At 35.9% G+C, this 14781-nt stretch overlaps 1 protein-coding gene across 6 annotated transcripts in view; it reads right to left on the bottom strand.

Moving 5' to 3' along the window:
* Positions 1-14781, bottom strand: part of ERBB4 (erb-b2 receptor tyrosine kinase 4) — a 1013384-nt gene that overhangs the window by 41666 nt on the left and 956937 nt on the right. For all 6 annotated transcript variants that reach the window (XM_084778333.1, XM_084778334.1, XM_084778335.1 and 3 more), the window contains 5 exons: positions 10243-10398; positions 8095-8170; positions 5521-5667; positions 3144-3241; positions 1562-1732 (listed from right to left, as the gene is read on the bottom strand). In XM_084778333.1, the coding sequence (XP_084634459.1) occupies positions 1562-1732; positions 3144-3241; positions 5521-5667; positions 8095-8170; positions 10243-10398 (648 nt within the window). The remainder of the gene's footprint in view (positions 1-1561; positions 1733-3143; positions 3242-5520; positions 5668-8094; positions 8171-10242; positions 10399-14781) is intronic.

Raw genomic sequence — 14781 nt, 5'->3', positions numbered from 1 at the left:
ACTCGTCCAGTTCCAAACACCAAACAGGTCAGCAGGCTTCTGTATAGTTAGAACGGCCATTCTGCAGATTTCTGATTCATCTAGGGCTTTACACCTTTGTCATCAACTCACTTATTTATTCACCTGTTTATTTATGATCCTTGCTATTTCAATGCCTGGAAAGTTGAATTCATTTGCCCAGTATAAAAAGAAGAAAACTATGAGGGAGTTGAAACTAGAAAAACAACTGAGGTTGTAGCTTTTTAATGATGTGTGTCCTTTTGCCAATATCTTGTCCTTCCTTGTCATCTAGTAATACTCTTGATATTTTGTATAAATTTTATCCCACGTTTACAGCTCTTTTATACACACATGTATACATTATAGGCTAGGATTCATGTAAAAAGAACATGGAGGTCTTCTTTTCTTTTTGAGCTTCGCTACTTCAAGTACATTATTTTCCTGAAAAATTAGTGATTTCATTTTTCTTTCTTGCTTATAATATATATATATATATATATATATATATATATATATATATATATATATATATATATACACCTCATTTTCATTATCAAGTCATCAGTTAAATGGGCATCTAGCTTGGTTTCAGTTCTTTGCTTATTGGGGTGCTTGTATATGTTCTGGAAGTGTGAATTACATGGAAATTCCTTGAATATATGTGTGTGAACATTTAGTATGTAGAGACACATGTTGAATGAATCACAAGTGATTTTTTAAAATTAAAATATTTAAGTAAGATTTGTTTTATTTAAAATGAATGTATATTTATACGTGTTTGAGCAGGTGAGTGCAGCTGTCTCCAGAAGCAAGTAGAGGACACTGAATCCCTGGGAGCTGGAGTTTTACCTGTCTGACATGGATTCTAGAAACTGAACTCAAGTCTATTGCAAAAGCAATCCACACTCCTAAGTGCCTTCTCTTCAGTCCTGACAAGTGAGTCTTCAAACACAAACAAATGGGTTTGACATCATTTAGTGAAAAGCTCATAGCACATGAAGTGGTTTTAATATTTGAAGTGTAAATTTTTCCCAGAAGCTTCTGTTAAAACTTAAATCAATGTCTTAGTGAAGATTCACTGGGCTTCTAAATATAATCGGTGTGGTTTAAAGGCTCACACACTCTTCAGTGGTTGTATTTCACTTAGCAGAAAAAAAATGTTTCTTCAATGAGTGAAAAAAAGGTGTGCTGGTATTCATTAATATGGCATACCATATTTAAAAAAAAAGAACAATAGAGAGCCTACTAGGTAAGTGTTTTCATTATTATACGAACAAAGTTTTATTAGTTTGATTTTTAGAAATTAAAATTTATCTTAAGACGAACAAGGTGATTTCGTTCTAAATTGTGACACTCAGGGTACTTACTAAATTATTTATTCTTAACTTCCAAAGTCAGCTCTATGGTTAGTGTGGTGTGTGTGTGTGTGTTTGTGTGTAGTATTCTTTTAATACAGAAATTGCAGTAATTAGCTGTATAGTTAGATGGAATAATGCTTTACCATCAATGTGTACAAATTTGTTTCTCAGAAGTATGGTACTTGTCAGTAATTACTTCTTACCCTGTTGGAGTCAATCCTTGCTCTGGATGTGTAGATGGGAGGAGGGATGTTGAAGGCCTGGGGAACCAAGTATTCTTCAGCATCCATCATATCTTCCAAATCCTCTTCATCCAAGAGATTCTGGAAGAATTTGCTGTCATTTGGACTGGGAAGCTTCATACGATCATCACCCTGAAACATTGCCCATGAGAAATGCACAAGTCATTACTCTCTCCTTCATAACATGTGGTTTTAATTGCAAGTTTATATAATAGAATAGCAAATGGCTGGAGAATTCATGTTATCAGTTTAAAAAAAAAAAGCTTTAGCTTAACTATTAGCCAAAAAGAGTCCTGTGATATGGTTAGATATTAAATGGTATTTAAGAAGTGGATTACAAGAAGAATGCGATAAATACAACCACAACCACAACAACAAACAAGGAAGGCAGGTGCTGTGCATGTTGTGAGGGTGGTAAAATCCACCTCAGGTCTGAGAATAAGCTGTACGGGTTCAAAACCGATGACAAGAGGCCATTGGCTTAGTTGTTATTTAGCGTGTGTACGCTGATGTTATTGGGTGAGAATGCAGACACTGATGGTTTGTCTTGTAGTATAATGGCATCAGTGTCAAAATGGTGGCACTTAAATGTCATTGCACAGTGACATATAGAGAATATATGGGTGTGGAAGAGATATTAAAACCCCTGAGAGGCTCTGTTCAATTTAGCGTTTCTTAAATATTTTTACCTTTTCCAAAGTTTGTTATAGTTGGTAAGCAATGTTGGTTTGTGAGAGTTAACTTGCGTGAAAATGACTGAAAATCCTTATCTTCTACAATATGCCCTTCGCCTGCATGTCGGTCTACTTAAAACTAAAGCTTCTTTTCAGTAAAGAGATGACTGAGACTATTCAAGTTACAGCTGTGTGTGCTTCAGGTGAAAATAACCACAGAGGAATTATTATATTAATTAAATGAGCCAATTTGCTTGACTTATGGCATGGAATGGGAACTATCTTTTGGTCTGGTCTTTAGATGGGCATCAACTCATTTGAATTTAGTTATTGCTTGAGTACTATACACCTCATGCAACAAAACAATCCACACAAGCGTTTAAAGTTAACATGCAAGTAATGGGTTTTACTGTGGCGTTATAACAGCATTTTCATGCTTAGGTTGCATTGGTTTATCATCCTCTTGCACTCCACTTCCCTGCCTGCTTTCACATCTTTCCTTTCCCAAATAGTCTTTCTACTTCTAGGCCATATGTATTATATTAACCTCTTGTCCTGAGTTATCTTTCTCTTAATGCCTCTTTTTCTTCTGTAATGGCCTCTTTCTAATCTTGTGCCCTATAGTGTGTGTGTGTGTGTGTGTGTGTGTGTGTGTGTGTGTGTGTGTGTGTATGTGTGTGTGTATGCACGTGAGAGAGAACATGTAGCATTTGCCTTTTAAAGCCAGCTTTGTCTCAGTTAATAGAACCGTATTCAGAGCCATGAATTCGAAGGTTGCTTCACGTGGTCACTTGATCACTGGATGTTTTTTGAAGTTTAGGTAGAGTTTGCTATTGGCGAGTCTTAAGTGCAATGTCACAACAACTAACCTGAATAACTAGGTATCTTTGAGGATCTCTAGCCATCCTTGAAAACTCAGCAGCCAACTCCTTGAATTTAGGTCTGCTGTCAGCGTCGATCATCCAACCTGGAAATTAACGTACAGTAGAATATTAGTGTGTCCACACTTGGAGAAAACGAGGCTGGAACTTTGGGGAAATATGGGGCAAAATGTAAAAAGCTACATATCGATTTAATAATAATCTGCAAAACAAAACCAGAGAAAGAAACAAACCAGGCTCTAACTCAGCAAATTGAAATTCACCACAGAATGAAATATTCTAGAAAATAACAGACATTTTTTTTTTACATTTTAGATTATTTTTAACTATGTTTCTATGTATGGGTATGTGCACATGAATACAGGTGCCCACAGAAGTCAGAAGAAGGCCAAAGCTGATGTTACAGGTGGTTGTGAGCCGCCTGACTCAGATGCTGAAATCCAAACTTGCGTCTTCTGCAAGTGCAACGCAAACGCTATCCGCTGGCTCATCTCTACAGAACCCCCAAGTTTCATTTTTATTGATCTGACTCAAACTTAATTTTTGCCCTAGAAAACAGAACCCAAGCTAACTAAAGGAGGTTTTAAACCATCTGATTTCACCGTTCTTGCTTTGGAGTGTAGAGATAATGTCTTTCAAACACTCTTTGATGGTTATAGAGAGAGAACATAAGGTTTTATACAAGAATGCATGGTAGAAAATATTTGATTGCCATTATATAGTATTGTGGTACAAAAAGTTGAAAAGGGAAAACTGAAAGCAGTTGCTTTTGCCCATTTTTTTTTTCCCGTAGCTGGAAGGAAAATGCAAAAATGATTTGTGATGTGGGTCCAGCAACACTCATTCTGCTTATCTTGGAATTAGCTTTTCCAGAATAAAAATACAAGTTCTCAAGGCAGGTAGTATGCTCTAGCTGGGAACTTAGATAAAATGCATCTAAACTGCCTACACTCTGTTTAGCTGATGAAATGACAGGAATAACAACAGCAAGCTTTCTTTGATTTCTTTGCCAAATGATCCCTTTCTAAAGCATAGAAATCTCCAGGGAAAGAGAGAAACAAAGGTAAAACTCTCAATACGGTTTGCCTCATAAGGCAAAATGATTGCCTGTCTTAACGTCATCACATTGGGGTATTCAAATCATGTCTGATGCTGGTTATGGGATCAAATCGCCATATAACATAAAAATTTTTTAAAAAGCTTTCTTCCAGGACATTGAGTAAGCAATAACTGTTCTAATACAGCTATGGATTTTTGTTTGTTTGTTTGTTTCTAGGGAGTTGATTTTTGTTCTTGTTTTGGAAATCTTGTGGGTATCATCTTTTGTATCCTTTGTGTCACCTCTCCTAAGCTCAAACATTTTGCATCTTATGTGTATTCCTTTCCAAAAAAACGCTTGTTAATGCCAATATGCTAATGACAGAGCTACTGGAGCCAAAAAAGGTTAACTTCACACTGAGATATTTGTTTCTCTCTGGCTAAATATTGAGTAAATAGGACTATGCTTAAAGAAAAGGGCATGCTGACCTGCACTGCAAGGAACATTTTTTATTTCTTTCCTTCCTGTCAGAATAGATCACACATGTCATGAATATAAATAGAGAAGACCTGGGCCTAGAGTCTCCGAGTCTCTTATTAATAAAATGCTTATTCTCCTTCACCACTTGGTGTCTTTCTTTAACCCTGTGTAAATCAAAACTGTAAAAACAAAAAACAAAGAACCCTTAGATTATACAAGAGAGATGGCTGCCTGATAATCTCACTTAAATTAAGTCAACCCCCCCCAGAGACTTCTTTAATTCTATTAAAATTAAGGGTCTAGGCTTCCAAAACACATTTATAATACATATGTTTCTGGAGTATAGGAGTGGAAAGAAAAGCAAGAAGACTTGATGTAAACAACTGATCTCACTGAAGGAAAGTAAACATGATAATCTTTACAACAGCGCTGATTCCTCTCTTCTGATTCCCGGTGTGCTCTGCTAATTTACTTTTGATTAAACCTATATCCAGCTTAATTCATTTTAGGCTATCAATGATGGTTAGATATTTTCCCAGAAAGATTAACATTAATATTATTACTAACATTCTTATGAATGAATAATTATTTCTCCTTATGACAAACTTTGACAGGCATGGAAATTATCAAAATTATGTGTAAGAACAACATAATTTTTACTTTGTAGTTTGTAAGCATGCTATTACTTCATAATAATAATCACAACAAATATTTATATTCTGCATTCATAAATGTTCTTGCTGAGCGGCTTTTCAATGTTGAGAAACATTTTGCAAGCAAAACCGTCTAAGTTGTTATTTTATTAAGAATGATGATGCAGATGATAAAATAATTTTTCAGTCTTACATTTCACCATGACCATGTAAACGTCAATTGTGCAGATGGGGGGCTGAGGCAAACGCTCGCCTTTCTCCAATAAGTCAGGAATTTCTCGGGTTGGGATTCCATCATAGGGTTTTCCTCCAAAGGTCATCAGTTCCCATATAGTGACACCTAATTGGAAATACAATTCTTACGTAAGCAAATTGCCTTCACAGTTTGAATCAGAACATATAAAATTACTCTTTAAAAAGGCAAATAGTTGAAATTTAAAAGAAGCTCCTTCATGTTTTTCACACACTGCAGCAATCCCAATGCTAAATCCTCCGGGGACAATTCACTGAACCCTCTTACTACTGTCTTGGAATTTTTAATGCACGCAGCAGGAAAATTTTATAATAAAAAATATCAGAATTTAAAACAAGTTTTCCATTTGTGCTTAAAGGTGATGCTAATGCTTACTGATGAAAATTGTTTTGTCTACATTAAAGTCCAGGATGTTTAATTCCTTTATTGTATGCATGTGTTCAATACCAAAGAATATAATTTCAGGAAAGGTCTGTCATGGATTAACTTTTAAATGAATACTTGCAGAATATTGCAGGTGTCTGTTGTATGGTAAAGCCTTGTGGATCACTCACTGTTCAGCTAACACAAATAAAACAAGGGGCATAAAACAATTTGCTTAACATATATAGCAGTCTACATGAGGATCAATCCACATGGAAGACAGAATTTATAGGAAGGGGTATCCATAGAAATGAGAAATGAAGGAATCAAGAACAGCTTATTTCTAAGCTAATGAAATGACTTTTTGAGCCACTAGAGAACTGACAGAAAAAGAAAAAAGAAAAGAAAAAGAAAAACCAAAAACAAAAACAACTATACAGTAAAGATCACTTATTTTCTTTAGAAGGTAATTTCTCTATCACTGAGCTCTATCCTCAGGCCAGAATATTTTAAAAACAGAAATAGCTGTGTAAACATGATTGTGTTACAATATGGGTCTTAATTGATGCATATATATATATATATATATATATATATATATATGTATATATATATATGTATGTAGATTTTGGTATACATTCATTAATTGAGTCTATGTTTTTCTGAATATTTCTGCAATGCTTATTTACCTAAACTGGTATATGTCAGTCACTATTGTCTGAAAACAAACAAAAATATGTAAACTTCAAATTATCCTTCAGAATAGAATCATTAACCCTTTGGAATTATTTGCTAATATTTACATCCTATAATATTTTTACTGTCCCATGTACAACTAGTGACAAATCTCAGCAGTTTGACATTTCCTAAACCTTGACTTTTTAATTTATATCGAGATAGCTGCTCAAGAAAGCCAATGTTTACACTTTAATTGAAGGGGAGGAAAATGGAGATCACTTTTTTAAAAAAGCAAGTCATGGTTGATGTACATACATATGTACATATACATATGTATATATTTATATATACATATTTTAATAAACACATAGACATACACATAAGACACATGCATAGGAAACATTTTATTGGAGCATGTTTGCAATAGTTAAAGACATCAAGTTGAAAATGAACACTAATACCAGAGTTTATGTTGTTTTCCTTTACTCCTCTTTTACATACATGTATTTAGTGTGTGTGTGCAATCATGAGGGTCTGCACATGCCACAGCACATGAGTGGAGATTAGAGGACAAATAGAAGGGTCTGGTGTTCTCTTTCCACCATGTGGGGTCTTGGGATTGAACTCACACTATAAGGCTTGGCGGTAAGCTCCCTTATCTTCTGAAACATTGTACAGGCATAGAGGCATTTATTTTTATTATCAATTAATACTAGTTTTATGTGGTATATTTAAATATATACAAATCATTGGTACCTTCTTTTTAAGTTGTAGGTGGACAAAGTTGTAAGCATAGACATGCTGCTAACTAGTTCACCTTAACAACTGACTACAGTGTTGTTAAGTATTATGAAATAAAGCTCTAATCGTAAATATTAATATCTCAAATTCAGGTATTCATTTAACCTTGCTGTCCTAAATGTAGTTTGTAAATGGAAGTCAAAGCTACAGTTATCAGTGTTTCTTGTCATTATCTTTATAATCTCTTACTATTTTTTTAGTTGTTCATTGTTGCCATTATAGAATATGTATGTCTTTAAGCAGAAAAAAAAAGTTTTGTTTTTGCTTTACTCTTCAACATTGATCATTTTTAGAGTTTCACGGCCAAAAACTTGTTGAAAATTAAGGCCATGAAATTTGAAAAGTTAGTCCTAATGTTGGCTGATTTTTCTGTGTGTGTAGTTATAATTAAATCAGACAAATCGCTATCAAACTAGAGCTTATAGAAAAAACTCAGTGGTCATACAATATATTTTACATTTAGAAGAGCATAAAAAATAACAAAAGACAGGTAAAATTGTGATTTGAGGTATCTTGCTTTTTAAAATGAGAGATCAAGGAGTAAATTACTTTAGGGAATCAAGTTTATAAGTAAGGGCTTCCAAAACAACCAAATTATGAGTTAATATATTTTGTACAAGGTAAACCCATTTATTTTTCTTTAAAAGGCAAAGTTTATGAAGATTTATTTACCATAACTCCAAACATCGCTTTGATGAGTGAATTTTCTATAATGTATACATTCCAGAGCCATCCACTTAATTGGCATCTATAGAAAAATAAAAAGTGAATTATTAAAAAATTATACCAGCAATCATTTTTATATTTCCTAAATGCTAGTCTCTGGACTGCCCTCATTTACACTTTTGATGTTTTGTTTATTTGCATAAACCTGTTGTTTTTCAATATAGGGAGCAAATGAATTGAAATTTGTAAAATATGTGAAATAAATTAACCAAAGGACACATATTAAAGCCTCATAAACAATAAAACTAAAAATAGAACCACTTTATATATTTCTTAATGTCTAGTATCTAAGTCATGAGCTAGTGCTATTACTGGCACTATCAAATCTAAAAATGTTTCTACATTATATTTCCTCAGAAATGAGATTCCTCCAATTTCAGTGATCCTGTTTCTCCCTCAGATATTTGGGGCACAGGTGTAATGGATTCTTTCTTCGGTTGCCCCCACTTCTTCTCCTGGTCACTAAATTGTCTGAAATCATGAATCCCAGAGTTCGCTTTGCTTTATTCCCCAGTCACAAATGATCTCCCTTGCCTTGGCTAGGCAGAATTGAAAATATGTGCCATGTTTGAAATAGGAGCTGGGAATATAAAAGAATGTGAGAGGATCAGCACTAATCCATCATCACTACAAGAAAAACAACTCAGCCCACATACCCTGCAGATGATGGGTCAGCAGAATGTGTTTCAACTGAAAGGGCAGCAGTATGTACCTGGGGATATAATTAGATTCTATGGAATAAAGATAAACATTTCTACTTTGGAGTTGAAAGCTTAAAACTAAATAGGCATTTGAAGTCATGAGGTTGGTTGCTCACCAAGGTGACACCAAGGTAACTCTATGACAGAATCATGGGATTCAGTGAAAAGGAACAGAAAACACATTGAAAGTAATTTCCCTATGGGCAAGGAGTTAGCCGACTTTATGGACTATGGACACCGTGTTACAGGAGAAAGTTTAAATCATGGGTGGATTGATAAAGACTTAATGGTGACCAGGCATTTAAAGCTATAATGAATCTTGCTTTAGACAAACCTAACAGTTGTATGTTCTTCAGACGGATGAAATCATATGATTTATAGACTGCTATTTCTGAGAAATCTTATTGAGAATTTCAAAGCTGTGATTTTTTTAGACCACTGCAGTTTGGTTGTAGACAGACAAAATAGGCTGATAAGATTAAGGAAAGGTCAGATAATTCCTTAAAACTGAAAATTTTATATTTGTATTTTATAAAAATTTGTTATCTTATGTCTGGGTAAGATTTGGATATAGACAATTATGTAAAGGACTGGGCTGAATATGCTATATACTGAGATGCCTATGATCAAAGGTACGTATTTGTGACAGAAAAGTAAGGTAGATAAGTAGCAGGTTCATATACATAAATAACCTTTTTTCATACCTCCATAGGTCACTAGAGGTTAAGATTTCTTGGGTTTGTGTCATTGACCTACTCTGATGTAGGTTTCTTCAGGTTAAGAAAGATAGATATTCACATACAAACAGACCTAACTAATTAGCCAAGCATCTGGATTAATCAGTAAGTAAAAGACTTATAACTAAGATCTTTGTAAAACCATATGGTGAGGGAGACATTCAGAAACACAGTTGTCAGGAAAAGTGGAGTTGGAGGGCTGGAAAAGGTAGCTAAGGATGTAACTGGGCCCAACTCTCTTCAATCTTAGTAGTTTAGCTTATGTTCTGATGCATACTCAAGTGATAAGTCATGTAGGTAAATCACACAATATGATAAAAGTAAAATCAAAGCAGCTATACTCGAAAACTGTAAGGCATTGTTTCTGGTGCTAGGGAAATTAGAAGTGAGGATGGTCAGCTTTCAGATGAGTGATGATTGTTATAAGTACCCGAGCTTCTCAGTGGCACATAAGAAGCCCTCATTCTGGAATAGTCATTCTATAGTCAATGGGACAATCTTAATGGCCCTGTGTTAGAGGTTTATATCCCGAGTCTCTAAGATTCATTACACAGTTGCTATTGTGGCACATAAAAAGATATATTATTAATAAAAAAAATTTAAAAAAAAGATATATTAGTACATTTTCAAGAAGTGTTGCTCTCTACTACACCTACCTTGCCACCATCAGCATTGTACTCTTTTTCATCTCCTTCCAAGAGTCGGGCTAGTCCAAAATCTGTGATTTTCACGTGATTTGGAGATTTCACTAAGACGTTACGGGCTGCTAGATCCCGATGAACAAGCCGCCTCTCTTCCAGGTACATCATTCCCTGAAAAATAAATCAGATTCCACAAAGGGGCTCACTTAGCATCTCAACCTTTTCATGTTATAAAATGGGATACTTCATTTCTCAAAGGGAAGGAAGAATTCTGGGATATGTGAAAAAAATTAAAACAAATAAAAAAACTTGCTGTGGTGTGTGTGGCAAACCACAGAGAAGCTTAGGAGTTTTACTTCTGAGTTTCTGAATATTGGCTAAATGTATGCTGGGTTTTATTGGGGACTTGACATCCCTTTTGCAAACCTATCATTAGTGCGGCACACACATATCTTAGTAAATATGTTAAGGTATAATAGGACTGACCTACACATCCCTCATCATTTTTTCTCTATAATTTTTGCTTAACGCCATGTTCCTCCTACACAGTCAGTCCAAAGAAACACAGATATGTATTAAGGAAGAGAAAGTTTGCTTTTTATATCATACAAACATGATACTCTGTAAACATGTAAATCTGCAAGTATGCTAATCCACAGAATTAATGTTTCATTTATTAGTTAAATATTAGCAAGCAGGAAGATAAGTACTGTTCAACCTTATGTAAAAAGTTTATAAAAAGGGAACATAAGAAAATTCAGGGTGAGAGAAGTATGGGGGAAATACAAGGATCCAGAGGGTCCTAGAAACCTACAAGAAGAACATCATGATTGGCAGATCTGGGCCCAGGGATTCTGCTCAAACTATGCCACCAGCCAAGGACAATACTTGCAGTAAACACCAATCCCCTTCTCAGATCTAGCCAATGGACAAGACATTCTCCACAGTCGAGGAGCCTGACTGTGCTGTGAACTCTGGTGCCCCATACTTGACTACTTCCCTGTGGTGGGGAGGCCTGGTGGCACTCAGAGAAAGAATAAGCAGGCTACCAAGATGAGACCTGATAGCCTATAACCACATAGTGGGGGAGGAGGTCTCCCTAGGTCACAGACATTGGGGAGGGAAATAGGGTGAAATCAGGAGGGAGGAATGGGAGGATACAAGGGAGGGGATAACAATTGAGAAGTAATCTGAATCAATTAATAAAATAAAATAAAATTAAAAAAAAAAAAGAAAACACAGGCTTAGAATAGCTTAAGCGTGTGCATGTTTTTATTAAGGAATTAAGATAAATTGTACATTTGTACATTTTTTTTCCTTAGCAGTAAAGTGTGGTCAATTCGCAAGCAGACCAGAATCATTATAAAAGGGCTGCAGAACATTCTCGTTCCAAATACAAATCATTGCTGTTGGCAGTTAGCGTTACAACTGCGCAGCCTTGAAGGATTAATGGTTTCTGATATCAAAACAAAAGCTGTGGAAAATAGATGCATAAATCACATAGGTCAAAACATTATGAACTACATACTCGGTGTAGTGTAAAGAGGAGATTGCTTCCCAGAGCTCCGGGAGCCAGCCTCCACAGAGATGCCCATCAAACGAGTGGTGGGGATACCATCTCTATGGTCCAATCAGTCAACAGCTAGGTGACAGCACATTTATTGGTGCTTTCCGAAATCAACTCACAAATGGTATTTATGGGGTTTTTGCCCTCTTTCCTAAATAGTGCTGCCACAGGACATAAGGTAGGCTATCCCCCGTGCCCCCAAAAAAGGTAAATGCAGGAATACACAGCTCTTGCAGGACTTAGAGAATCAGAGTTAAATAAGTTTATTGTCTTGAAGATGGTGTATTTTTATATCACTCCAAAAATTTTGTCCTTTTAAGAAATGTTCATAAAAATTCCATCATTTTCCCTTATTACTACCCACATAGCAGGGCATAGTAAGTATCCGCCCATAGGCAGATACTTAGATTTATATGTACGCAAGACACATGCTCTGAACACTGTGCTAGATATACTAGGGAGGTAAAAACGACAGATAAGTTCATCACAAGAAAGATGGCAGAGTGGATTATTGAAGAGAGAAGAAGTAAAAAAAAACTAATGCATAAGACAAGGAGCATGTAGGACATGTAAGGAAAGTTGTATCATGAGGAATAGTATGGCAAGTACCCATGAGGGAGGAAAGAATTGAGAGAGGTACCAAGAGCAAGATAAACCTTGGAGGGAAAGACTGTGGGCAGAGAGAACAAGAATACGTCATGGAGACTAATTAACATGTGCACTCGGCCAAAGGCATGCCATTCTGTACCCCTGAAGAAAAATACATGGGGAGGGGCAGTAGAGAGCAGTGATACTGAAACAGTAAAAGATTCAAGAAACACACACATATGTCACGGACTTGATGTGAGTTTTGATTTCGGAATTTTATGTTCTACAATGCAGTGATCAGGAAGTCATCTTTTAAAGGATATGGTCATCCAAATTGCACTGGCCTCCTGGAAATACCATTCTGGTGCCAACACAGAAAATGGGATTGGACTATACACAAATGGAGCCAAAGGTAGGAACCACTGGCATAAGATACAAGCAGTTACAAGGCTGGAAGTAAAGGCAACGACTTGGTGGTCTACAAGGTTTATCCATTCCCATTTGTTTCCTAGTCCCACATAGAGCAAGGGTCATTCTCTTTAATGGAGCACCAGATATGCCACACCTGACCTCCAGTTACCCAGGATCCTACCACACTCCATCCCTTCCCTCTGCTTTGGTCTTCCTCTGGATCCTATATATGTAAGTGACCGACTCTTCTACTGGATGTGGCCAAAGGACTAAGGACTAGCAAAGAGAGGATAATTTTATAGACAGAAAGGTCCATCTTTGACAATTGAATAATGGAAAAAGAGAATGATTTTGATTCTTTTCTTTTTTAAAGCATAGCTATTCATTCCACTAAGTAACATTCAAGTGGAAATATATTTTACACTTTTCTTAAAGGACTTTTATGTTTATTTATTTAATTTATATTTATGAGTATTTCTCCCGTGTGCCGGGGCAAGTAGGTCTTCCGCACCCTGGTCCCTCCGAACCGTGGAGCACTTCTGCTCTGCCTGTAAGTATGTTTGTGTTCCAAATGCAGTGCCTGCAGAGGCCAGAAAAAGGCAGTGCGTACTCTTGAGTTCCAGATGGCTTTGAATTGTTACATAAGTGTTGGAAACTCAACCTAGGCGTTCTTCAAGAGTAATGGATGTTCTTAAACATTGATCAATCTCTTTAGTATTAATTCACACATATCTTAAACAAAATCAGTTACACACACACACACACACACACACACACACACACGAACAACTAGCAATGAACAACAAATTCAAGATCAGCAATTGTGTGAATGTTTTTGTTCCCCCTCCTAATTTGTATGTTGACACTCTCTGCAGTTATGGTATTAAGATAGGACAGCCTCAGTGGTGGTGAGCTAATAAAGAAGAGGGCTTCTAGAAACTTCATGCTCCTATAAAGGAAAATTTAGAGATATACCTGTTCTTCTCTGAGTGCAGTCCTGGTGAGTATGGTTACAATTAAGAAGCATATCCATGGAACTAATTTGCTTGACAGACTTGATTAACTTGGAATTTTTATTATGAGTAAGTTGCTTGATTTGTACTATTTTGTTATAGCAGTCAGATTGACTACAATACCCTGGATTTTAAAGATGGATTTTATGTTAATTGTGTGTATGTGTGGGGGGTATGTCCACATGAGTGCAGGTGCAGAACAGGGCATCAGCTCTCATGCAGGTAGAGTCACAGGTGGTTGTCCACTACCCAATGTAGGTGCTGGGAATCAAGCTCTAGTATTCTTTTTTAAAAAAAGATTTATTTATTATTTATACAGTATTCTGCCCACACGTGTGCCTGCCCACCACAAGAAGGCACCAGATCTCATTACAGGTGGTTGTGAGCCACCATGTGGTTGCTGGAATTGAACACGGGACCTTCTGAAGAACAGTGCTCTTAACCTCTGAGCCATCTCTCCAGCCCCCAAACTCTAGTATTCTGTAGTAGTCGTATATGTTCTTAAATGCTAAGCCATGCTACTATCTGCTAGGACACTTGAAATAACACATTCTATAATACAAAAAAATTGAAAATTCAGAAAGTTCTCAGACACACTATATTTAAAAATTCATAAGATAATGGAGTATCATACTTGAATCTTCATACCACTTGTCAAACAAAAAAGTAATCGAGATGTATCTGCTATGTTAAAGAAAAAATAAAAAATAATAAAAACTCAATGCAGAAAATCAGCTGACAATCTATAGAGTTTTCCCTGTCTACTTGACCAAAATTAGTACTAATAACAATGGCATCATATTCCATTACTAAACTATCAAAATTAGTATGGTCTCTTTGCCACTACGAGTCACCACTGTACAGACACACATACTTCTAAGTTGTTAGCTACGGCTGCCACCTTAGTCATGCTATCACACCCAGAATTAAAGTGTTGAAGTGTCTTTGGATTGCTTATAAAAGGTTTTCCACAAT

The sequence above is a fragment of the Acomys minous genome (assembly GCF_964271855.1).
Source record: "Acomys minous genome assembly, chromosome: 4".
Taxonomy (NCBI): Eukaryota; Metazoa; Chordata; class Mammalia; order Rodentia; family Muridae; genus Acomys; species Acomys minous.
The sequence above is the reverse complement of the archived record's forward strand: the minus strand, read 5'-3'. Positions and strand labels throughout refer to the sequence as shown.